General features: G+C 47.6%; 2 protein-coding genes across 3 annotated transcripts in view; one reads left to right on the top strand and one right to left on the bottom strand.

Moving 5' to 3' along the window:
- Positions 1-6,421, bottom strand: part of LOC129336882 (PC-esterase domain-containing protein 1B-like) — a 44,557-nt gene extending 38,136 nt beyond the window's left edge. For both annotated transcript variants that reach the window (XM_054990272.1, XM_054990271.1), the window contains exon 1: positions 6,318-6,421. The gene's annotated coding sequence lies outside the window, so the exon portion shown is untranslated. The remainder of the gene's footprint in view (positions 1-6,317) is intronic.
- Positions 6,422-11,229: 4,808 nt separating this feature from the next.
- Positions 11,230-25,578, top strand: part of VPS16 (VPS16 core subunit of CORVET and HOPS complexes) — a 41,543-nt gene continuing 27,194 nt past the window's right edge. Inside the window, exons 1-7 of the mRNA XM_054990505.1 lie at positions 11,230-11,310; positions 16,081-16,172; positions 17,192-17,283; positions 19,118-19,246; positions 19,882-20,026; positions 21,586-21,701; positions 24,318-24,440. Coding sequence (XP_054846480.1) covers positions 11,258-11,310; positions 16,081-16,172; positions 17,192-17,283; positions 19,118-19,246; positions 19,882-20,026; positions 21,586-21,701; positions 24,318-24,440 — 750 coding nt within the window. The 5' untranslated portion in view covers positions 11,230-11,257. The remainder of the gene's footprint in view (positions 11,311-16,080; positions 16,173-17,191; positions 17,284-19,117; positions 19,247-19,881; positions 20,027-21,585; positions 21,702-24,317; positions 24,441-25,578) is intronic.

Genomic DNA, 25,578 nt, shown 5'->3' on the forward strand with positions numbered 1-25,578 from the left:
GCTACAATGAAGTTGGTTAGTCTTAAAGGTACTACTGGACTTTTTACTATTTTGCTACTACAGACTGACACGGCTAACTCCTCTGGATCTATGGTCCAATTCAGGAAATCAATCAATCCATCAGTGAAGTTGAGGGGCTACAGGTTCAAGACAGACAAAAAGAACTAATTCATCAATCAGTAACTAAATTGTGAAATTCCCTACCAGTGGAGGTCGTGATGTCCCCGAGCAAAATTGGCTTGAAAAGGGTGTTAAAACAGATTCCTTCCAAGCGCTGGAAAGAAACTACTATGTAAGACCCTGACCTCTATGCCCAGTCTACAGGCCCTCAAGGGCGACTGGCCAACCAGTGACTGAACTGGTCTGCTCTTCTTACAATTATTTCATGCATCTATTTAAGTGGGCTCCGAATCTCGAAAGCTTATGCTGCAATGCATCTTATTATTTAAAGTGCCCCCTGGAAATCCGTTTTATTTTATATCACATTCCAGAAAGCTATTTTTACATATCTGAGGCATGGAGGGGAGAGGGAAGCAAAACAAACGTGGCGGGGGGGGGAAGGTAGTTGTGAATTTCCTGCATTGTGCAGGGGGTTGGACTAGATGACCCTGGAGAACCCTTCCAACTCTATGATTCTGTGATTCTATGAAACTCAGGCTCCAGGGAGCTTACAATAACGTGTGTCATTTTGCATGCAAATGAAGGGCAAGGTGATGGTCCATAAAGGATGAACAGAGGGAATAAGCCTCCAAATAAAAGTGCCAGGAGGCAACTCCAGGGGAAGGCATGAGCCTCTATGCCCTGTTCATTTGGCCCTCCAGGGCAATCGATTGGCCCGTGTGTGAGAAAAGCTGCTGGACTCCATAGATGGTTTGATCCAGCAGGGGTCTTCTTACGTCTTATACAGTGCCGGGATCTTTTATTGCACCGCTCCCCTGGGACATGAGGGGGAATAACACATGAAAACTTGGGAAGAGGTTGGGATAAAGAACCAGGAGATCTCTCCTCCCCTCAGGCTGCTGTGGCCAAGGGCTCCATCCATCTCTCTCCCCCACACTTCTCCCTTAAAAGGTAAAGGTAGTCCCCTGTGCAAGCACCAAGTCATTGCTGACCCATGGTGGGATGTCGCATCATGACTTTTTCTTGGCAGACTTTTTATGGGATGGTTTGCCATTGACTTCCGCAGTTATCTACACTTTACCTCCAGGAAACTAGGTACTCATTTTACCAACCTTGGAAGGAGGAAGGTTGACTCAACCTTGAACCGGCTATGTGAACCCGGCTTCCGCCAGGATCGAACTCAGGTCGTGAGCAGAGCTTGGGCTGCAATACTGCAGGTTACCATACTGCGCCATGGGGCTCTTGACCTTCTCCCTTAAGGGCTCTCAAATTTCCATGGGCAGAGTGCAGGGCGAGTCCTCATCAAGGTTGCTCTTTTTTAAAAAAACAGGAAGTGATTTAAGTTTACAAATCAATTTTTTTTCTTGTACACGTGGGGAGTCCCCTAATTGTGCAAAAAAACTCAACCCTGGCTGTTTCCCCACGTTTTTCTGACCTCAGGCATTGATGACTCTGTTTTCGTAGCACCATGACGTCCGATATCGCACCATGAAGCCGCCTGCGTTCTGTGAATGTCCTACGATTTTTAAGACGTGGGGAAATGGCCCCAGTCTGCACCTGGGCACCTTACAAGGTCTTTGTGGTAGGCACTCGGCAATGAAGACCAAAGAAAGAAAGATCCAGAGGAGTTAGCCGTGTTAGTCTGTAGTAGCAAAATAGTAAAAAGTCCAGTAGCACCTTTAAGACTAACCAACTTTACTGTAGCATAAGCTTTTGAGAACCACAGCTCTCTTCGTCAGATGCACTGTCAGATTTTGAGAACCACAACTCTCTTCGTCAGATGCAGAAAGGGCTGCATCAAGGAGGGCAAAGGATGAATCACTGGGAAGTTTTCTCCCTTTCGTGAAACTCCTCTCCCCGGATTGTATACATTCTCAGAGTCTCTCTACACGAGACATCTGACACATGAAGAACACATGTTGGGAGATGCAATGTTAGCCGGGAAAGGTAGTTTAAAAAGACAGAGCTGGTGGCAGGGCAAAGGCTTTACTATGCACTGGAGCTGTGTGAAGGGGCTGTCAAATGCCAGAAGGGAAACTTCAGCCCATGGTAACCTCTCCAGGTCCAAGCCCGGCTCTGGAAGGCAGCTCCAGCCCATTTCCGTTCCTCGCTGCCCTCTAGTTGCGATCCCAAAGAGTTTTAAACTGGAGAGGTGAAATTGATAGACCCTTGGGGAGGCGAAGATGAAATTAACAAACCCTCTGAGGAGCGATCTCCTCTGGCTGTCTTTTTAAACTACGCTTCCTGGTTAAAATTGAGTCTCCCTACACTTGAGAAACATGCACCGAGGCTCTCAGAGGCTTGAAGAGGCCAATTCCCACTTTTTAAACTTACTTTTACATTATTTGAAACATTTCTATGCCACCATTCCACTCCGATGGGTTGCTGACCAAGGCAGCTAACGGGAAAACGCTAAAACACCTGAACATTAAAACAGCATTTAAAATAATACATAATATAATCCAATAAAACATATAAACACGTAACACCAAAACCAGGAAGGATGGCTAGTAACAGTTATTGAGGGTCTGCCAAACGAAACAAAAAACTCGCTAGCCGAAGACAACTCTAGCCTTTAGCCGACTCTAACTGCTTTCAATGTTCTCTGCCTCCGAGAACATACCTAGTCCTCAGGTGGCTAAGTCTGGAGGGATACTTTTTCTGCACATCTGGCAAGACCTGCAGAGTTTGCAGAAAGCCTTACCTTGCCAGGGGATAGCCTTCTTTTGCAGCTTTCACAGGTGGCACAAGCCCGCCACTGCACCCGTTCGAGGCAGCAACAGTGACTATTTTCCGCACATCTTGGAGAGGGCTTGCATTTGTTGACTTCCGTTTGCCAGTCAGCTGTTAAAGCCGCAGACACTTAGCTCACAGTAATTTTTAAAACAGCGAGCTCCTTCTTTCCCCCCCCACCCCCATTTTTTGGCCTTCACATTCTATCTGCTTTGCCTACACACACACACACACCACACAAAGAGGGGAAGGCGCTTTAGATTGGAGAGATAAAGCTTTGTGCAGCCGATCCCACAGTTGTTAGGAGGTGGGGTGGAGAAAAGAAATCAAAGCAAAGACAGGAGTCTTGGGGCATGTTAAGGACTAGCAATTTTTTATTCCAGCACAATATTCCTGGATCAGGAAAGCACCCATTCTCCTGGCTTTCTGCAAACTATGCCAGAGTGAATTATTTAGGAGGATCAAAAAGAGTCCAGTAGCACCTTTAAGACTAACCAATTTTATTGTAGCATAAGCTTTCGAGAATCAAGTTCACTTGATTCTCGAAAGCTTATGCTACAATAAAATTGGTTAGTCTTAAAGGTGCTACTGGACTCTTTTTGATTTTGCTACCACAGACTAACACGGCTAACTCCTCTGCATCTATGACCATGGAAAGCACCTTATTTAGGAGGGTTTCCTACTCAGATTATAGGGCTGTGTCATAAGAAATAGCTCAGAGAGATGCCCTGGTTAAGGGGCAGGACTGTAGACTAGGTTATTGGGTACTGTCTGCTGGTGTAGATAAGCTCCTACCGGGAAGTTCAATGTTGCTAAAGATGTCATGTTAATTACTTACACTTTAATTCATCTATGAGTTTGGCTTTCTGCTAGTTTTCAAATTTGCTGCTACCATACCCTATTGTAAAAAAGCTGCAGTACTGCAGCCCAAGCTCTGCTCACAACCCGAGTTTGATCCTGGCGGAAGCCGGGTTCAGGTAGCCGGCTCAAGGTTGACTCAGCCTTCCATCCTTCCGAAGTCGGTAAAATGAGTACCCAGTTTCCTGGGGGTAAAGTGGAGATGACTGGGGAAGGCAATGGCAAACCACCCTGTAACAAAAAGTCTGCCAAGAAAATGTTGTGATGCGACGTCCCCCATGGGTCACTAATGACTCGGTGCTTGCACCTTTACCTTTTACCTGTACCCTATTGTATCTGTTTTCATTGAATGTCTCAACTGTTGATCATACTGCATTTTTGCTGTGAATGTCTTAGCTAGTGATTATATTGTATTCACTTGCAGTATGTAATCCATCTTGCACCTCTGTAAGACTATAAAGAAACAACAATAACAACAACAACTGATTCACGCCAACCCATCCACTGAGCATTCCAGGCGAGAGACAGCAGAGATGATCTGCCATTGCCTTCCTCTGCATAGCTCCCCCAGTCTTCCTCGTTGGTCTCCCATCCATGTACTGACCTTGGCTGTCCCTGCTTAGCTTCTAAACTCTGATGATCTGGGCTATTCAGGCTGCTATGAAAGCCTACTGCAAACACATCTGTCCAGTGATACAGGGTGCAGATTTTTTTGCTACAGCAGACTAGTACAGCCTCTTCTTTAGAATTATTGCAAACAAAACATCTGCAGAACAGATCCAAGTGACTCGAGCAAGCGAGCCAATCTGCATTCTGCTAGGAACGGAGGTTCCAAACTTGAAAGGTGATAGTCAATTTGATCAGGAGGAAAAATGACTTCCTTCCTGAGAAGCTGGGTGCACAAATATTTACACAAACACTTCACCAGTGTGCACACAACTGGCTTCCCACAGCCACCTGAGCACAATACATGTTATGCTGATTCACACATCACTTGAAGACTCCAAATTCCAGCAATGATGTATACAAGCTTTCCCATCATGCTCAAACTTGCACAGTTGAACTGCATCAGCTCAGAGATCCAGAGGAGTTAGCCATGCTAGTCTGTAGTTCCGAAATATTAGAGTCCAGTAGCACCTTTAAGACTAACCAACTTTATTGTAGCATAAGCTTTCGAAAACCACAGCTCTCTTCGTCAGATACAACTTTATTGTAGCATAAGCTTTCGAGAACCACAGCTCTCTTCGTCAGATGCAACTTTATTGTAGCATAAGCTTTCGAGAACCACAGCTCTCTTCGTCAGATGCAACTTTATTGTAGCATAAGCTTTCGAAAACCACAGCTCTCTTCGTCAGATACAACTTTATTGTTGATACAACTTTATTGTTAAAAAGAGTCCAGTAGCACCTTTAAGACTAACCAATTTTATTGTAGCATAAGCTTTCAAGAATCAAGTTATCTCCGTCAGATGCATAGTACAGAAACTGGTCAAATATAGAAGAGGAGGGGAGGAGAGAGAAGATGCAGTTGGGGGGGGAGAGGGAGGGTGCAACCAAAACATTCCTTTGCTAGTAAATGTAAACATCTCCGTTTGGTGTCCTTTTGGGGTCAGTTGGCTTGGGTGAGGCTTCAAGGGAGTTTGCCCTGTTAGTTTGCAGCAGTAAAACAGCTAGACCATCAAATTCCTATGTAGTATAAGCCTTCGATAACCACAGCTCTCCCCGTCAGATGCTTTATTGTTTACAACTTTATTGTTGTATCTGACCGTTGCATCTGATGAAGAGAGCTGTGGTTCTCGAAAGCTTATGCTACAATAAAGTTGGTTAGTCTTAAAGGTACTACTGGACTCTTTACTACTTAGCATCAGTTCACACATTCAACTGCTGTACTAAACATATATAGTGATCTAGTAAAGAATGTGCATGTGGAATCAACCCCACACCTCATGTGTGGGCTACATAGAAATGCAACTAACTCAGATATGGGGGGAGGTAGGCACTACATGGACCCTTATTCCCCCAACCCCCTTCCCTCTGTGCGTGCTCTCACATCTGGTCTGCCACATCTTCCCAATGCATTCACGCTCACATGCCCCCAAATTGACAACTTCCCCAGCCAGAGTCCCATCTCTGCCCCCTCCTCTATTTGCATAATGTATTTGTCATTTATAGTCCTTTCTCACTGAGACTCAAGGTGGATTATTTCATTTATTCATTTATTTATTTCACTTATATACTGCCTCTTGAGTTTAGAGCATACATAGCGTTAGACAGTACAGTCCATTTCAAAGGCATTTCATGTCTTTTCATGGCAGTCATTCTGGATTCACTCTTAGCATTCATAATATACCTTCAGCCTTCATAATATACCTGTCTGGCTGCCAGCCTTGCAACACACCTGTAAGGTAGGCCAGGAGGATTCTCCCCAAGTGTACAGACGCTTCTGTTCCACCGGACAGTGGAATAATCATGCTGGCCTACCTTGAAGGTCTGTTGTAGAGAAGCCAGTCCAGGCAGAGGTAGAATTCGAAGCCAGGACTGCCTGGCTCAGCGCTCAAGCAGCGACCCCCATTTCACCAACACCTTCCCAACTCCCCAAAAGCTCACCTAGATTCCCAGCTTCCCTCTTGCGGCAGACATTCGCGCGGCGCGCCGGAATGCCGCAAAAAAAGTCCCCGAAACTTGGGCAAGGAAACCTCCGCAGGGCGCGGGCTGATATAGCCGGAGGCGGGCAGGTTCCCCGGGGGCGGGGGCTTGCAAGCCCGCCTTTTGGCTCCCGGCGCTGTCACTCAAGGCCCGCCCGGCCCCCCCCTTTTGGCAGGGATTGGCAGGAGACGGGCCGAGGGGGTGGGAGGCGCGCGGGTCAGTTCCCTTGCAAGGGGGGGCGGGGGGGGCAGAGCCGCCCGCGCCTTCCAGGAGGGCCGGCGCTGGGGGCGGCTCTTTGCAAACGCGCCGAGCAAATGGGCCCCGGGGGGATTTCCAGGCGCTCAACAATGTGCCTTTTTCCCCCCTCCAGCTCTCGAAAAACGATCCAAGTCGTTGCAAGCGCTCGGCTGGAGCGCTGGGAAAGGAAAGCGAAACTGCCGCCGAGCCGCTGCGGAAGCTGCGCCGCGCGCGCCCGCCAGGGGTCGGGGGTATCCGGCGCAAAGAAAAGCGCGCTCGAGGCGGGGATGCGCCAGCCCGGAGCCGGCAGCGAAGCGGAGAATCTTCGCGCAAGGGACCGGCGCGGATTCGGTTGCTGCCTTTCAAGGGGGAATGAGAGAAGGCAGAGGGTCCAGCCTTCAAGTAGGGTTGCCATCCTCCAGCTGAGGCCTGGAGATAGCCCGAAATTACAACCGAACTCCAGACAACAGAAATCAGTTCTCCCTGGAGGAAATGGCAGCTTTGGAGGGGGGACCTTACGGTATTATACTCCATTGAGGTTCCTCCCGTCCCCAGGCTCCAGCCCGAAGCTCCAGGAATTTCCCAGCCTGGAGTTGGCAACCTAACCAGTAAGCAAAGGTGTGGAGCAAAAGATGGATCTACAGGGATCCTCATGGGCCAGGGGAAGTTTTTTGGGGGGGGATTTTTAAGGCGGCACTGGTTTATTTTTTGTTTGTTTTATTTCGCTAAGACAGACTAATACAGCTACCCCTTTGTTGAGCATGTATCAAAACAGGCCATTTGGCATCTTTCTTCCCATCACTTCCTAGAGATCTGGAATTGCAACTGATCTTCAGAACATAAGAATTCAGTTCCCCTGGAAAAAATGGATGCTTTAGAGGGTGGACTCTGTGGCATTATAGCCTATGGAGGTCCTTCCCCTCCCCAAACCCACTCTCCCCAACCTCCACCCCCAAATCTCCAGGAATTTCCCAACCTGGAGCTGGCAACTTTAACTAGTGCACAGCCACAGATATAAGGCATGGATCTTCATGAACTCATGATTTTTTCACTGAAACCAAACCAAGCCATCATGAGGGCTTTTTTTCTGGGAAAAGAGGTGGTGGAACTCAGGACCGCACAATGACACCACTTTGGGTCAGCTGGAACAAGGAGGAGTTTTTTAAAGTTTAAATCGCCCTCGCGGAAATGGTCACATGGCCGGTGGCCCCACCCCCTGATCTCCAGACAGAGGGGAGTTTAGATTGCCCTCCGGGTTGCTCAGCGGCACAGAGAGCAATCTCAACTCCCCTCTGCCTGGAGATCAGGGGGCGGGGCCATCGGCCATGTGACCATTTTCAAGAGGTGCCAGAACTCCATTCCACTGCGTTCCTGCTGAAAAAAAGCCCTGACTGTTAGCTCTTATGCTCAAAAGGAAACCCCATAAATCCCACAGATTCGTGGCTTCTTGGCATTGCTGTGGTACACAAACATGGATCTAAGATGCAGCTCCTTACAGATGCTAAGGATTTTTATATGGGATCTCCCCCAACTCATCATCAAATCACGTATCACGACCATAGCCACAGGCTGCTCCACCAAAATCATGTATCCACCACTTTGTGGCACTGCCATGAAGCAAGAACATAGTTCCAAAGCACAGGTCCTCATGGATCCTCCAGATACTTACATTTGGCCACCCCAAATTCACTATCACATAACTCATGACCACAGATTGCACCACAAAAATCCTGCAACCACCAATTTGCTGTGCTGCTATGAAGCGGGTTTGGCTGCTGCTGGGGACAGAGTGGTTGGTTGCGGCTGTAGCCGGCATCCTATGCTCTGCCGGAGCTTTTCAGCAGGGCCGCATCTGTGACAGTATCTATGTGTTATGCCAATATAGATTAAAATCACATGACAATAATCAATACTGAATAGTACTAGGCCAAGCTCTTGTATACTCTAGATGAACTTTTAAACTTTGCATGAACTTTCTGTGTATTTTTTCTATGTGTTAGGTAATTCAACAGGTGTGCTTTTATCCTTTGACAATTAATTAAAATAGTGGACTCTATCGAGATTAATGTTCCTCTATCAGAGATTCAACCAGTGGTGATCGCCCAACTTAACTTTTCCTGACACTTTTCAGAGATTTATAGTTTTCTTTTGCAGATCTGAATATGACATAATTTTTCACTAATTGGAAGGCTGTACTATGGAGATTATGAATATTCAGTGAAGTGTCAAACCAATCATCATTTGTTTGTGCTATCATGTGAATAGACCTTAAATATTTGCATATGATGAGGTATATAATTGCAAACACAGATAGAATACGCTGGGTACTGATGGAAAGAATCTCTTTCCATCTCTTTGCACATGGGCAACCCCCAAATGGCTTACGTCATTCTCCTCTCCTGTTTTATGTTCACAACAACCCTGTTAGGTAGGTTAGACTGAGAGTGTGTGACTGGCCTAAGGTGACCCAGACAGCTTCCATGATAGAGTAGAGATTCAAACCTGGGTCTTCCAGGTCCTAGTTTGACACTCTAACCACTATACAACACTGGCTCTCACTTTAACTCAGCGTCTCTCTACACAAGACGCCTTGGTGCATGTTTGTCAATGTAGGGAGACGCAATATCAGCGGGGAAGGGTAGTTTAAAAAGACAGAACAGGAGGAGATCACGCCTCAGAGAGTTTGTCAATTTCATCTTCACCTCCCCCAAGGCTCTGTCAATTTCACCTCTCCAGTCTAAAACTGTGTGAAATGGCAACCAGAGGGCAGCAAGGAATGGAAATGGGCTGGAGCTGCTTTCCAGAGCCAGGCTTGGACCTGGAGAGGTTCTAAGTTTCCCTTCTGGCATTTGACAGCCCCTTCACACAGCTCCAGTGTATAGCAAAGCCTTTGCCCTGCCACCAGCTCTGTCTCTTTAAACTACCCTTCCAGGCTTGTTTTGTTCACAGGTTTCTTCAGCCACAGCTGTCCTAGCTACACACGCATCTTTGAAGGGTCTCCCCCCACCTACCCCCAAAACTGGGTCTGCCCTTCAAGGACTCGTGAATATAAATGGCAATTCGTTTGTTTCCTGTTATGGCATTGTTCCGTCTGTATTGACCGACTGGGTCAAGAGCTAAAGAAATGTTGGTGACCATTCAATATTATTGCTTGAGGAAGTTGGAATGACGAAACGGGTATTGGAAATTTGCTGGCTAAACCCCGTGGCTGAAGAAACGCTCAGCTACAGCACCTACGCTGATTATTGGATTTGAAGGCCACCGTTCGGCAATTGTGCAATGTATTGGGAATTTTCTCCCTATATGCTCATGGACTATTGAACTGTACCAGTTGGACTTACATGTATTTGACTTCACCAGTGGAATTGATTTGCAAGTTGATTGTTCTTTATGGGTTTATTTATTGTATACACAGTAGGAGCACTTTGCACTTTAAAGTATTATCAATAAGGAATTTTTCAAGAAGATTGTGGAACTTTGTAGTTCATGTACACCGGTATTGTTTTGTTTGTGGCTTCTTGTCTCATATCTGGTGTTGCCCGATTGTTTAGCTAACCTCCAGGTGGTGGCAGGAGATCTCCAGGAATTACTATTACTATCACTATTACTATTACTGTCTGCACTTATATACCACTCTTCTAGACAGATTAGTGGCCTACCCAGAGCGGTGAACAAGTTAGTATTGTTATTATCCCCACAATACAGCTGGGGAGCTGGGGCTGAGAGGAGGGGCTTCCCCAAGGCCACCTGCTGAGCTCATGGCAGGAGTGGGATTCGAACTAGCAGAGTGCTGATTTGCAGCTGAACCACTTAACCACTATGCTACAGTAAATTTCCAGACCACAGAGACCAGTTCCCCTAAAGAAAACAGCTGTCTTCTTGGTAGGCGGCCTCTATGGCATTATACTCAGGTGAAGTTCATCCCTTGCCCAAACTCCAACCTCCCCAGGCTTCACTCCCAAAACCTCCCAGAATTTCCCAACCAAGAGCTGGCAGTCTTAAACATTTCAGGGGTGGGGGCTAGGCAAGATATTTATTTATGTATTTTATGCCATTTCTAGTCCGCCTTTCTCACTGAGACTCAAGGTGGATTACACCGTGCGAGGTTAGTACAGTCAATATCCAGGACGTTTCCATAAACAATGCCATAAGGTAAATAAACACAAGTTTACAAAGGCATTAGCAAGAATCCAATAAAGAGTTGAAGAAATGTTGAAACAGAGCATAAGCAGTTCTAGGACTGACATTAGACAACACATTAGACACACATACAGTGCAATTCTAAGAAGAGTTACTCCAGTCTAAGCTCATTGAAATCAATGAGCTTAGAGTGGAGTAACTTTGCTTAGGATTGCATTGACAGTTATTTAAGAATCCAAAGCCCCTGTACATAAGGAGTGCGTTGTTTCGCATCAGTTAATGCGCGCTAAATCGGCACCTTGGCGCTGCATCCCCTACCTGCGAAGTCCAAGAGCAGCGGTAACAGGAATCGACTTTCCCTCTCCTCCCTCCAGAGGGCAGCAGAGAGCCCCAGTTGCCCTTAGGCAAGATGGCGGCTATTGCTTCGTCCCGCCCGCTTGCTCGGAATGGGCGGTGAGGGCGGAAGTGGAGAGGCAGAGGAGGCGATCTGCTGGGATAGGAGGGGCCGAGGAGCAGCCCCAGCCATGGACTGCTACACGGCCGACTGGAACCCCTTGGGGGACGAGGCCTACTACCGGTCAGTGAGCTTTCTTCCGCCCCCCAGACACCCCCCTCCCTGGGCAGATGAAATTCAGCCCTCCGTGCATGCCAAAATCCACAACCTCCCTCTCCAGCAATAATGCATAGCTTGTAAAGCTCTTCCCCTGCCTTGTTTTGTTTCAGGCTTCACAACAATCTTGCAAGGTGGGCTGGTGTTAGGTTTTACCAGCTCCAGGTTGGGGAATTCCTGGAGATTTGAGGGGTGGACGCTGGGGAGGGTGGGGTTTGAGGAGGGGAGCAGGGTATAACTCCAGATGTTTTGCTAATGAGTTAGGAACCACAGACTTCACCGTTATGTTGCCTTACATATTATTTGTTGCTTTAAATATGTACCTCTATGTCCCATCTGTGCTTTATGTTGTTCAGTGTAAGTCCTAGAATTGATTATGTTGTGTTTCAGCAATTCCTCAACCCCATACTGGATCCTTGCTAATACTTTATCTTTGTAAACTTATATTCTTTTACCTCATGACATTGTTTATGGAAATGTTCTTGACACTGTATGGAAATGCCTGCCCTTGTCCTCGATACTGATTGTACTGATCTCACACTATGTAATCCGCCTTGAGTCTCAGTGAGAAAGGTGGAATATAAATAACATAAATAAAATAAATAAATAAAGCCCACCCTCCAGAGCAGCCATTTTCTCCAGGGGAACCGATGTTTGTGTCTTGAAAATCAGTTGTTATTCTGGGAGATCTCCAGCCACCACCTGGGGGTTGGCAACCCTAGTTATTATCTTCTCTTCCCCGTCCCTTCTTCTTTACAGATGTGCTTTCCCCTTCTCCCTCCCCACCGTTGCAGATGATTCTTTGTCACCTTACTTGTGACTAGAGTAGTACAGGGGTTAGGGGGTCAGCCCAGGACAGAGAAGGCCCTGCTGTGTCATAAAAACTCACCAAGAGCATTGGGGTGGGTTGCACTCTCAGCCAATTATTCGGGAGGGCTTTCTGCTCAGATTATAGGGCTGCGGCATAAGAAATGGCTCAAAGAGATACTTTGATAAGGGAAAGGGAGTACAGAATAGGCTATTGAGTATTATCTGCTGATTTAGATAGGCTCCTACTGGGTCGTTTGATATTGCTAAAGATGTCATATTAATGACTTACACTTTAATTCAGAAAGGTTTCCTCTGTGTGTCTGGCTTTTTGCTAGTTTCAAATTTGCAGTTACTATATCTGTTTTCATTGCACGCCCTAACTGTTGATCATGGGCTGCTTCCACACACGTTGGATAATGCACTTTCAATACTCTTTAGTGAACATTTGAAACTGATTTTTCCATGTGTGGAACAAAAAATCCACTTCTAAAGGATTGCAAAAGTGCATTATTCAACGTATGTGGAAATGGCCATACTGTTTTTTTTGCTCCGTGAATGTCCTGGTTATAGATTATATTGTGTTCATTTGCAGTATGTAATCCGCCTTGGATCTCCAGTGATAAAGGCAAACTATAAACAAACAATAGCAACAATAATAAAGAATAACCTACTTCAGAAGTTTGTCCTGGTGGGATGGAGGAAGGGAAGACTTTGTATGTTGCTCTGTGTTCCCTGAAAGGAAGATGGGGAAGAAATTTACTTATTTATTCATTTATACCCTACCTTTCTCCCCAGTGGAGACCTGAAGCGCTTTACATTCTCATCACCTCTATTTTATCTTCACAACAGCCCTGTGAGGTAGGTTAGGCTGAGAGAGTAGGCCTTTGCCCAAAGTCAGCCAGCAAGCTTTCGTGGCAGAGTGGGAATTCGAACCCGGCTCTCTGAGATCCCAGTCCAACCTCCTAAGCGTGACTTATAGTATGTAGATCCCAGAGCTCATTCTTGTGTGATTGCATTAATATGCACACCTGGCCTTCTCCCGCTAAGAGTCTTTCTCCTGAAATTCATGCATCAAATATGCTTTTTAGCTCTTGTCAGTGACCTCCAACAGGCACAGTTATTGAAAATTTCCTTCTTCCTTCCAGATATTCACCCCTCTACACACACACTCGCACTCTATTCTAAGTTCCCCACGTTCTGTGAAATTTTCCTGCCTGCCCCATCCAATTTTTTTAAAAAAGGGGGGCGGTTCTCACAGGCAATTGTTTTTCCATGCCCTTGGCACCAGTAGTTTGGCTGTTTAAATGGGAATTTCTTGAGTTTTCTCACACACACGCACACACATCTCAAAATCCTCCCTGATGGGTGAAACCTATAAATGCTTTGTCCAAAGGAGAGGTCAGAAAACCCCATAGATGGCTCCTTGCCATGGCTGGGACCAGAAGGAGGTGGACCTTATGGGGGAACAGATTATTACGACGGAGTGGGTGGGTCTACTCAAAACATGATTCAGTGTTTCACCTCAAAGGTGCGTGTGGGGATTGCCATAAACTTAGCTTCTGTGCCACTGATAGTATCCTGGTAGTATCCTTGTTCTGATGTGGGAATCGGTGGAATCGGTGGTTGGAAAAGCAGCCGCTGCAAAATTTCTCTTCCGCAGATGATGGAAGAGCAAGAACAGTGAAAAAGGTTGCAATCTTCTATGCAAACATACACACATGCACGCCCGCACCCCCCCTTCTCTTGCATGCTTATAGGCTGCTGCTGACTTCACCTGTGTGCAGCCTGGCACCTGCAGGAGACCCTGTTCAGATGAACGAAGCTGCCGTGGAGGAACATAGGGAGGGAGGCGGTCCCGTAGGTATGCCGGACCAAAGCTGTGAAGAGCTTTGTATGTAATAACCAATACCTTGAACCGAGCACGGTAACCGATGGGTAGCCAATGGAGCGACTGTAGGATGGGAGTGATGTTCATGCTGCTAGTGCTGCACGTGGGGTTCTATGTTTTATCTTCACAACAAGCTTGTGAAGTAGGCTGAGAGAGTAACTGGTTGTTGGAAGAGGAGGATTCAGCGCTGTCCCTTTCCTCAGGTTTCAGAGGGGGACAAACCAAAGTGTTAGAAAGATAGAGAGGTCAGGGGGCCATTCCGTTTACTGTTGACTGTCCTACGATATGTCGATTGCTGTTCTGAGGATTTCCTCCTCCTGACTTCCTCTCACTCCTTCTCTTCCGGGCTTTGTTCCAGGCGACGCCTCTCTCCTTCTCCTCCCTCCATCTTGGCGGCATGGATGCAGGCCTTGTCCGAGCATCCGTGTCCATCCTTAGACTAGATAGGTAGTTAGCATCTCTCTCTCCTCCCTTTCCTATCAGAGTATGGCTGTCATGTATGCCAGCATACCGGTCATGATTGTATTCTGTATTCTGCATTTTGTACTGATCAGTGCTGTTTGCCAGAGTTATATGCTGTATTCTATGTACTTGCCTGAGAGTGTCTTCTGATATTAAGTGCAGGGGAGCCAGGGGGCCCCTCCATTATCTGTTGCAAATATGCGCTTTCCCTTTTCACAGCAAGTGTCCTTGAAGGAGCTGCTAGCCGCAAACATTGTAACTTTCCCAGAGAGAAATTTTCTTTGTATTTCATGTAGTCTAAACTACCTTGTTCCCATGCAATCTCTTTGGGGTTTCGCTCCAGAATGCAAACGGACCAGAGAGGGCAGGAAGTTTTCCCATAATAGACAGATCTTTGTTTGAATTGTCACTTCTGCCAATTTCTGCACCATCGGGTGAATCTCTGTACTGAATGGATCTCAATAAAGCTGCTTCTACTGGAACCCTTGTGTGTTAACTGTGGAGGGCTTGAGGGACCTAACTTCCAGGGACTGACAATGGCGTTCCTACAATAAGGAACTCTTACTTCCTTTCTAAATATAAAGCAAGTGTATGATTTGTTATTTTCTCTCCTGCATACACACCAGCCAGCAGAATGAGCTCACAACCACCTATAATCATGCTTCCTATGCCAAACGATAGACTTTGCTAACGGCCCGAACATGGAATCTTTTAATTAGGTTTCTGGGGCCTACATAATGATTTATTTATCACTGGTCCAGTGACAACCAAAGCCAGAGAGCTTCCTTGCTGAATGAGGATTTGGTTCCTGGCCTCCCCCCATCTTAGTGGGACACTTTAACAACTACACAATGCTAGTCCTTTGCAGAAGCACATAATTGGAACCCCTTCACATGAAACAGATAACGTCCTTCAGCCCGTGTGCAGAGGAGGGTAGCAGTGCTGCTCTTTCAATGCATACATGTGCGTGCACAAAGTCACACTGGGATACTACCATTGGCACAGCTGCACTGATATCTCATAGTGGCTTTTACACAGCTCTCGGGACAGCGTAATTCCGTGTCACAAAAAGCTCAGGCCACGTGTCCCGACTAAATTATGCCAGTTGAAACGTCTCTTCATGTTTCCTTTGCGTTCCTTGAATCTTTTTCTGCACCTTGAATTCTTTTTCTCCACCAATTGTCTCTTCATCTTTGTCATTCCTTGAATCTGGCATTTCTAGCTGCGGAGGGGTGAGGGAGACGAGGCCATGCAGAAAACAAACGCAGCCCCCGATTCCTGGGAATTTTACCTGGCCCTCCTCTCTGGCTCCTATTTCAGCAAGGATCACTCACCGGTTGCTAAACTTGACTTTGCAACCTTGAGGCTTAGAAACTTGTTCCCTTTAAAAATGAAAACAGGGGGGGTTGTATTTTCCACCCAGTGCTGCTTTCTGCAATTATTCCGCATTCTCGCAGAATTTCGACAGACCCATTTATAGCAGATCTGAGGCCCCAAAGGAAAAATCGCTCTGGCCTTCTAAAATCTCCTTATTTTTTTTTACCTCCCCCTCCCCTTGTATTTATTTTCTTCTGCAGGAAACTGGACCTGTACTCCATGGCTTGGGACATCAAGGAAGCCGGCCTGCGAGATTGTTTGGTAGCTGCTGCCCCTTACGGGGGACCCATCGGTATGGCCGAGTTGGCGGGTTGGCTCAGACGGAGAGGGAGAAATTGCATCCGCTTGTTACTGTACTTTTGAAAGGTTTCACCTCTTGGGCCTGCTGTGAAAGGGGAGAGGGCCCCTCTATCTCTCAAGAACCCCCAAGATCACCCTCTTTCCAGATAGGAAAATTAGAGCAGGAAGCAGAGCCCAGCGGGTTTTTGGTCCTTGCAGACCCACTAGTACCAATGGGGCTAAAAGCTCTGTTGCCCCCTGTTGGACTGGGATCTGGGGTGGGTGGAGGTGTGGAGGGGAGCAGGGTGGGTACCCACAGACGGCCTGGTGCCCAGAGGCCCACACCCCCTTCTCTTGGTGTGAATTAGATAGAAGTGTCCCTGAGTAAGGCATTGTGCAGAATACAAGGAGATTGGTCTCTGCCCCAAGGGGCTTGCAGTTTGACATAAGAGAGGGGAAGGAAGAGGAGGGGAAAGAATGTGGTTTCGGTCCAGTGACGTGTAGATGGCCTTAATTTCAGCGAAATATTTTCCCCCTATTCTTGATATCTAACTCGTCCCCTGTCAGGGTTGTCAGCACCATTAAAAAACACAACACAATAAAAAGCAGTAGGACAGAAGCGCAAGTAAAATTTAGCTTAGTAAAATCGGGACAGAGTTCCTCCACTCCTGCTTAAATCTAGCCCTCAAAAGCCAGCATGCTTTTGGAAATAACTCAGGACCAGTTTCAGTAATCAGCCAAAACAGATGGTAAACCGTATCTGGGCTGTGTTAGGCTGCAAGAGAACGGTTGAGCATTTCTTCCCAGGAGAGAAGAAATCTCCCTGCTTGTAGAAAAGCAGCATCTCAGGAAGAAGGTAGGTGTTCGCTCAGTTTTTTTCCTGACGTCTTTCCCTATTTTGCAAGGTGGGGGCAGCTTTACGCATTTAAAATGGACATGATTCAACAATGTTTTAATAAGTATACAACGAAGAAGAGTGAGAGCCGACGACACTGAGGATTTGGTTGATTGTATCTTCTTTTTTTCTTATAGCATTGCTGAAACCCAAGAAAGAGAAATCGCCCAGTTCCCGGCCAGTGCTACACATCTATTCTGCTTCGGGGGTTCACTGGGCTAGTACTCTGGTGAGTAAATGTGGCCAAGATGGGCCTCCCAATTAAAGCACCAGAAGTTTCCTTTCACGTTCTTCATTACCTGAGCTGCATTCACACATCACATGAAGAGCAAGATTCGAATCCAGTAGCAGAGTCAAAGCAGCAGAGTCCAGTAGCAGAGTCAAAGCTTCCTTCATCAGAAATCTAGTTAGTCTCAGGGATGCTACTGGACTTGAATCTTGCCATTCTACTGCCGACCAACACAGCTACCCATCTGACACTAACCTGACATGACGCTGTCTTTAAGTGCCTGAATGAGCACAAAACCGGCTTGATGTCTCCCTTCTTCTCTCCTGCATGCGCACAATAAAATAAAGGAACCCCAGTTTCAAACGCTGGTTACCAGTGGTGTCTGAACGCAAGCACTCTGGTTAAATAGAACAGGTTTTCCTTTCTGCAATCTGGGATATTTTTTCCCTACCAAGGATAAGATCAGATTTAAAATCCTGGCTCGGTGGGGGCAAATCACCCTTTGTTAACCTGGGTACTTGGTTTTGTACATCACAGCTAACCAGCTAAACCAGAAGAGTAGCTGTGTTAGTCTGTTGTAGACCAAAAAAAAGACACTTGTGGCACCCTAAAGATTAACTAGGTTTTATTCCAGTGTGAGCTTTTGTGAATTCCACTTTGGCAGCTGTTTTCAGCAGGATCGTAACTAAGCAGGCGTACGTGGGGAAAAAAGAATAAACAGCAGGATCAAAGGGCCGTGAAATGGAGGAAGAACAGGCTGAGATAATTTTGTAAAATGCAAACGTAGTTAAGAAAAGTAGAGACTGTTAAACTGGTTCAAAGCTGTGATGCTTAGGGAATTCCAAGTCCTTGTTAAGTCCTTGGGAGATGAGTAATGGCAGGCCTGGCCGCCTCCTCCGCATTATGGAGCTAGCCCTGGGTGCAGCTACAGGCAGAGGGGCTTGGTTCCAGCTGGGACGGGGCCTGGTGAGCATTTTTCACTTTGATGACAGGCAGTGGTGAAACAGGGAAGACAAAGGAGGGAATTTAGCTTTGCAGAGAGAGAGAGAGAGTTGAGTACCGGGTTGATTCAAGGTTCTGGTGTTGACCTATAAAGCCCTATGCGGACTGGGCCCAGCATACCTTCGGGACCGCCTCTCCCCATATGTTCCCCGGAGGTCGCTTCGATCAGCTAATAAGCAGTTGCTGATGGTCCCTGGCTCCAGGGAGGTCCGTCTGGCCTCTACCAGAGCCAGGGCCTTCTCAGTCCTGGCTCCGATCTAGTGGAACTCTCTGTCTGAGGAAACTAGGGCCCGGCGGGATTTATCTTTCCGCCGGGCCTGCAAGATGGAGATGTTCCGCCAGGCATTTGGTGGAGGCTAGGCTGTCCTCTTGGCGGCCATACCACTGAAGACCGTCCACCACCCGTGCAGGAGCTCATAAGTGTGGTGCAGGGCATGATGTAAGAGCCAAGCCCTGTGCCTAAAATGCTGTATTTTAATATTTATATCCGCCAATTGAGAAATTTTTATTGTCTATGGAATGGTGTTTTAATGTTTATTTATAATGTTTTTATTGTTTTTAAACAGTATGTTACAAATTGCATGTTGTCACACTGCCCTGAGCCCATCTGACGGGGAGGGCAGTCTAAAAATGCAGTAAATAAATGGCTGTAACATAGCAGCTTAGGGAAGGTTGCCATTGGCAGCAGATTTGTCCGGAAGTCGCTGCATGGAGACCGGCCAGGGCTTGTGCTTGGGAAGCACCTTGGGTTTGGTCCCCCCTTGAGCCCCTACCTCTTGAAACTGGAAGTGCGGCATAGTGGCCAATGCAGTGTCCTCTCGCTTGCTCCCAGTGGAAGAACTGCCCAGCGGTGCATCTCGGCTGGACGGCCAGCGAAGATCTCCTCTGCATTCAGGAAGATGGCTCCGTTCTCATCTATAGCATCTTCTGCGAGTTCAAGCGCTGCTTCCGAATGGGCAATGTGAGTGGCGCACATGTGCTATGCGCACATGGTGGTAGTGGCGGCGGGGGGGGGTGTCACTGAGCGAACTCAGGGCCTTTTCATTTTGGCATTAGCTGAAGGGAGAGCAGCACGTTGTGCAGGAGCGGACTTGCAATAGTTTCTGCTTTTGTTGAAAAACTAACACAAGCCTCAGTTCCTCGTGGCTTTTGAGCGAGAATGAGTAGGCAAGACATGCTGAAGATTACAGAAATTAATTGAGACTTTGAAGTGGGACATTTCAAACCTCGAGGGAGGGTCTTCTCCCCACCAGCTGCTCGTTTTCCCTCCTGCCCATTTCCCCCCCTCTGACTGTTCAAAGAGATTTCTGACCAAATGCAATCTAACACCTGTTTTATCAATTCCACTCTTGCCAAAAAAAAATTTTTAAACAAAGGTGTACGTTATGTAGTTTGGCTTCAAATGCATTTATTTATATTTATTTGAAACTCTTCTAGTCTGCCATTTTCTGCTGAAGAGACCATTCTATCATACTTGAAATTCTCCATCTCTGTAGAATGGTAGGATACTACCTCGCAGGGCTGCTGTGATGGCAAACGCCTGGAAACTCGGCAAACAGCTAGTTTGTGTCTCATGTGTCTCCCTCTGTTCTTCAGGAGGTGTTGCAGAACCATGTGGTGGAAGCCAAAGTCTTTCATACGGAGTACGGGACCGGTGTGGCTATCCTCACAGGAGCCAACCGCTTCATCCTGGCAACAAACGTTGATGACCTGAAACTCCGCAGGATGCCCGAGGTGCCAGGTAAGTCAGCCGCTCTTCTTTTTACCTTTGCCTCACAGCCTTCCCTGCTCTGTACATCTTTTGTTTGAGTTGGTTCCTGCTTCAAAGTCAGTCTTCCGCTTGTCCTTCCGGCATCGAATCTAGGCCCAAGGCACGTGGGCTTCTTGTGTCCCACAACCACCGAGCCCCCTTACACCTAAGACACAGATTTTATTTTTGTTTTCTCATTCTGTATATCCTAAGCTGCTTTTTAAAACTTGGGGGGATTTTTCAGAAAAGCAATAGATGGTGTTGCTGGGGCGGGGGCGGGGGGCGGGGGGAGGAATCTAATGCCAACTGGATTGTGCAATTAGAAAGTTCCTTTCTAATTGGGAGGGGGGGCTCAAGACCTTCTGGAGTCTCCCATAATAAGATGTGTGGTGATGGGCTGCAATTAGCTTACCTGGAGAGCCAGTTTGGTGTAGTGGTTAAGAGCGGCAGGACTCTAATCTGGAGAACTGGGTTTGATTCCCCACTCCTCCGCTTGAAGCCAGTTTGGTGTAGGGGTTAAGAACGGCAGGACTCTGATCTGGAGAGGCAGTTTGATTCCTCACTCCTCCGCGCAAAGCCAGCTGGGTGACCTTGGGTCAGTCACTTAAGAGCGGCAGGACTCTAATCTGGAGAACCGGGTTTGATTCCCCACTCCTCCACTTGAAGCCAGCTGGGTGACCTTGGGTCAGTCACTTAAGAGTGGCAGGACTCTAATCTGGAGAGGCAGTTTGATTCCTCACTCCTCCGTGCGAAGCCAGCTGGGTGACCTTGGGTCAGTCACTTAAGAGCGGCAGGACTCTAATCTGGAGAGCCAGGTTTGATTCCCCACTCCTCCACTTGAAGCCAGCTGGGTGACCTTGGGTCAGTCACTTAAGAGTGGCAGGACTCTAATCTGGAGAGGCAGTTTGATTCCTCACTCCTCCGCGCGAAGCCAGCTGGGTGACCTTGGGTCAGTCACTTAAGAGCGGCAGAACTCTAATCTGGAGAACCGGGTTTGATTCCCCACTCCTCCACTTGAAGCCAGCTGGGTGACCTTGGGTCAGTCACAGCTCTTTCGGAGCTCTCTCAGCCCCACCCACCTCACAGGGTGATTTGTTGTGGGGATAACACTAGCACACTTTGTAAACCGCTCTGAGTGGACGTCAAGTTGTCCTGAAGGACGATATGTAAATTGAATGTTGTTGTTATTATTATGACTAAAGAATGCACTGCCAGTACTCAGAACTGAACGTTTGTGGACCAGGTTTGGAATGCTACTCTTGATATGCCCTGAAAATAAGTAAGCAGGTGTGTGTGTCCACAAAATCAGTATAGTGGTCTCTGAGTATTTCCTTATCTGGGGGTGGGGGGATGCCTCTTTCCAGGCAAGCTAATTGCTCTTTGTTCCACTAGGAAACTCCGGTTACTGCCCTGTGGAGTTCAGTTTACTCCTAAGTAGATGGCCTGGCTGGGAGGGCCACCTCCCTCTTCTTTGAGCTTCCCAAGAGCAGGTCTTTGCTGCCCACCAGGTAGAGCGTTCCTCTTAATCCGGCTTCTCCGTCCCCTGCCAGGCCTTCAGAAGCCCCCCTCCTGCTGGGCTGTCCTGTGCCAAGACAGAGTGACCGTCATCCTCCTTGCATCGGGCCAAGACTTGCTCCTCCTAGACAATACATCCTGCTCCCTGGTGGTGCGTGAGTGGCGAAAAGGCTGGGGTGGGGGGGACACAACACCTTTTGACTGCTTTAAGGTTGGGGTCTGCCTGCGGAACATCCCTCCGACGGGGTTGCTTATCTAGGCCAGAACTGAACCGAGTTGGGTCGTGTGACTATCCCATGGTTGGTGTCTAGCATGAGAACCAAGGTGGGGCCCCAAATCCATACATTCTCAGTTCCACCCTGCCCCTCTAGGGGTGGGTCGTTCACAAGTGGGGAGGGAGAAGACGCGGCTGATGCTTTTTCCTCCAATGTGGAAAGAAGCCACATGGAAAGAAGCCTGTTAGGGTTGTGGTTAAGTTCAGCAGGACTCTAATCTAGACAGCCGGGTTTGATTCCCCACTCCTCCGCTTGAAGCCAGCTGGGTGACCTTGGATCAGTCACAGCTCTCTCGGAGCTCTCTCAGCCCCACCCACCTCACAGGGTGATTGTTGTGGGGATAATAATAACACACTTTGTATATCGCTTTGAGTGGGTATTAAGTTGTCCTGAAGGGCGGTATATAAATCGAATATTATGATGATGATGATGATTTTGCGCAGGTGAAATGGATCTGGAGACTGACTGGCCGCTGGGCTTTGGAGCATCTCTGAGACTGTACATTTATTTGGGTGTCCTTTGATAGGCAAGCTTGGGTTCCAAGAGCTTTGATCAGGGTGTGTTTCCCTGGCAGCAAAGCTGATGTCTGACTTTGCCGTGAAAGGAGGAAACACCTCTCTGTCAGCTGAGCCAAGGTGCACAACGCCCTTCTTTTCAGTATGCATAAAGCAACCTGCAGCCCTATTTGTGTAACCCCTACACAACATTCTTGCACTGTAGGCTACTTTTGTTCCTTTTTACAGTTAGATGTAAGAAGCTAAGAGGTGCTAACCAACCTTATTTATTTAATACATTTCTGTCTTGCTTTATCTTCTTGGCGGCATGAAGTGTAGTGACCAAGTTGTAAATGCATCTATTTAACAGCATTAAAACTGATTAAAATACACAATTTGCCAATGTAGAGGCAATTGGAGATAGCTGCACCCAAGAGTTAAAACACAGACTCGCAGCCAGATGTGCCAGAAAGATTCGCCCTCCGCCAAATGCTCTCTGGAAGAGGCCTGTCTTGCATGCCTTTCAGTGTGGTGTCAGGGTTAGAGTGTCAGACTAGGATCTGGGAGGCCTGGGTTCAAATCCCTGCATTGCCACGGAAGCTCACTGGGTGACTTTGGGCCAGCCACACATACTCAGCTGAACTGCAAGGGGATTTCTCCCCATGTCCCAAGAAAGGGAGACCGCTAACCAGGACTCTAAATCTTATTCAAACCCGGGCAGTCAATTTGGCAGGTGTAAAAAAAAGTTTATTAGAGAAACACTCGAATAAACCGATGGACTTTAAACGACTCCGCCAAAGTGCATACATAACAAGGTTGGCACCCACATTTATATCCTCCTACAGACAGAGTCAAAGTAAAATTGTTTACAGAAGCAAGATAAAAGAGTCCAGTAGCACCTTTAAGACTAACCAATTTTATTGTAGCATAAGCTTTCGAGAATCAAGTTCTCTTCGTCAGATGCATGGTACAGAAACTGGTCAAGTATAGAAGAGGAGGGGAGGAGAGCGAAGATGCAGTTAGGGGGGGAGAGGGAGGGTGCAACCAAAACATTCCTTTGCTAGTAAATGTAAACATCTCCTTTTGGTGTTGGGGTCAGTTGGAGTTTGCCCTGTTAGTTTGTAGCAGTAAAACAGCTAGACCATTCAATTCCAAAAGACAAGCAAGCTTAAATCAGTGAAATCTTGGAGAATTAGCAGTTAGTTCCAAAAGGTGGCAGGTCATATAAAGGGTGACATTTAACACTTCTATGGCATTTCTTGTTCTCTTTTGGAAAACTAGAGGGGTACAATTGTCGACCGATAAGGGAAGTGCTAAGAAAAACAAGACTACAACTTCCAAGGTTTTTTGAAGCCATGTGCTGTTGCTAATTTAAACACTCCCCGTCACACTGTCTTTATCTACGTTGCAAATTTCGAGAGAGGAATGGTAAAAGGAAAGTAGGTGAAAGGGTGTTTGAAATGAGGCAGACACGGCTCACTTCCATAATGCCCTTTTCAAAGATCCAAACTTGTAAGAAACTAAAGGCTAAAACTATATATTGGTAAAAATCCCCTGACGCTAACCTACCTCACAAGATTGTTGTGGGTATAAAATGGAGGGAAGGAGAATGATAAGCCTCTTTGGGTCCCTATTGGGATGAAAGGTGGGGTATAAACGTAACAAGGGTAAACTATGGTAGACTATTACAAAGGACTGAGTCTACCATGGATTTTGGGGTCTATGGCTAGCGATTAGTTCTGGGGCTGATTCCGCACACGTTGGATAATGCACTTCCAATCCTCTTTATAGATCATTTGGAACGGATTTTTTCGTGTGCGGAACAAAAAATCCACCTCAAACGACTGATAAAGTGCATTGAAAGTGCATTATCCAACGTGTGCGGAATCAGCCTGGGTCTACCAGATTGGTCTCACGGGTTGGAATTGAACAGAGGGTGTGTGTAGAATGTGATTTGAATCTGATACCTGGATTTGCTGTTCTCACCTGTGCTTGCAGACTCTGCCAGGGATGAACCCCCATGCCGGCTCCTACCTGCGCATGGCTGTCTCTTTCAACTACCGCTACTTGTCTCTGTTCACCGACACCGGCTATGTCTGGATGGGGATGTCCCACTTAAAGGTGAGTGCCAGGGCTGGGGGTGCAGGGGTCCGAAACCACATCTTTCGGGATTCAAGGAATGTCGCTGCCCCAAGCATCCTCCAGCGGGCCCCAGGTGGAGCTCTGGAGGCAGCGATTCTGCACCCAGGCTGGCTGAGAGTGGCTCAGGTGTGGTGAGAGAACACGGCCCCCCTCTGGTGCTGCCCCGATGGACGCCAGGCTGGCTGCTCAGGCCATGAACAGGCCCTGCCCCTTGGAATCTCTAGTCAGGAGTCCTTTGCGCTGTGCGTGACACACAAATGAGCCTCACTCTTCCCCACTTGGAGCTAAAGTATGCAAGACACCCGGCACGTATTGGGTAAGTTTACCCGGGAAGTGTAGTTGGGTCAGCAGCAGCAGCAGGCCAGAAGGATGGGAGGAAGTGAGAGTCAGCGAGGGGAGCCCGAAGCTGACAGGCGGCTAGCAGCGGCAGAAGGAGCTGCTGAGGCTGCCGCCACCACTGCAGCTGCTAGACTCAGATAGAAGGGCAGTGGCGGCGGCGGCGGCAGCCTCAGCAGCTTCTTCTGCCGCTGCTAGCTGCTTGTCAGCTTTGGGCTTGGCTCTTTTCGGGCTCCGTTCGCTGACATTTCCCCTCCCGTCCTTCTCGCCCTGCTGCTGCTGCTGTGACATGCCCCCGACCCCCACCCCTGAGCTCCCAGAGGAAAACCTGAGCAGATTCCCGTAAACTTGCAGGAACCTGACACGTGTCGGGTGTCTCGTGTAGTTTAGCTCTCAGATGGGAGAGGGATGGGATCCTGGAGAAGAGTGGTGGCCGACGCCCCCTTGGGCTAGGCTGACAGAGGGGGAAAGGCCTCTGTTGGCCCTCAGGCCTTGCCTTTTTGGTTTGCACCCCAGCCAGTGTGTCAGTCTATGGAGTTCAAGTTACTCTGATTTCATCTCCCACCCCTTGTTGCAAGAACTCCAAGGTCTCTTGAGTCAAAAGGGTCTTTATTGAAAGATTATATTCAAAGTAGAGGTGTCCGTAATAAATCCAAAGGCAAGAAGCTTCTGGCTGAACACAAAGCTTTGTTGAGAATGACGTGTTAGTTACATGTTGCAATATATCAAACCCTCCTTTCTACTCCCTCCCCCCCATAGTCTAGAGAAAGTAGAGGTTTGG

This window comes from Eublepharis macularius, chromosome 10 (assembly GCF_028583425.1).
Source record: "Eublepharis macularius isolate TG4126 chromosome 10, MPM_Emac_v1.0, whole genome shotgun sequence".
NCBI classification, from domain to species: domain Eukaryota; kingdom Metazoa; phylum Chordata; class Lepidosauria; order Squamata; family Eublepharidae; genus Eublepharis; species Eublepharis macularius.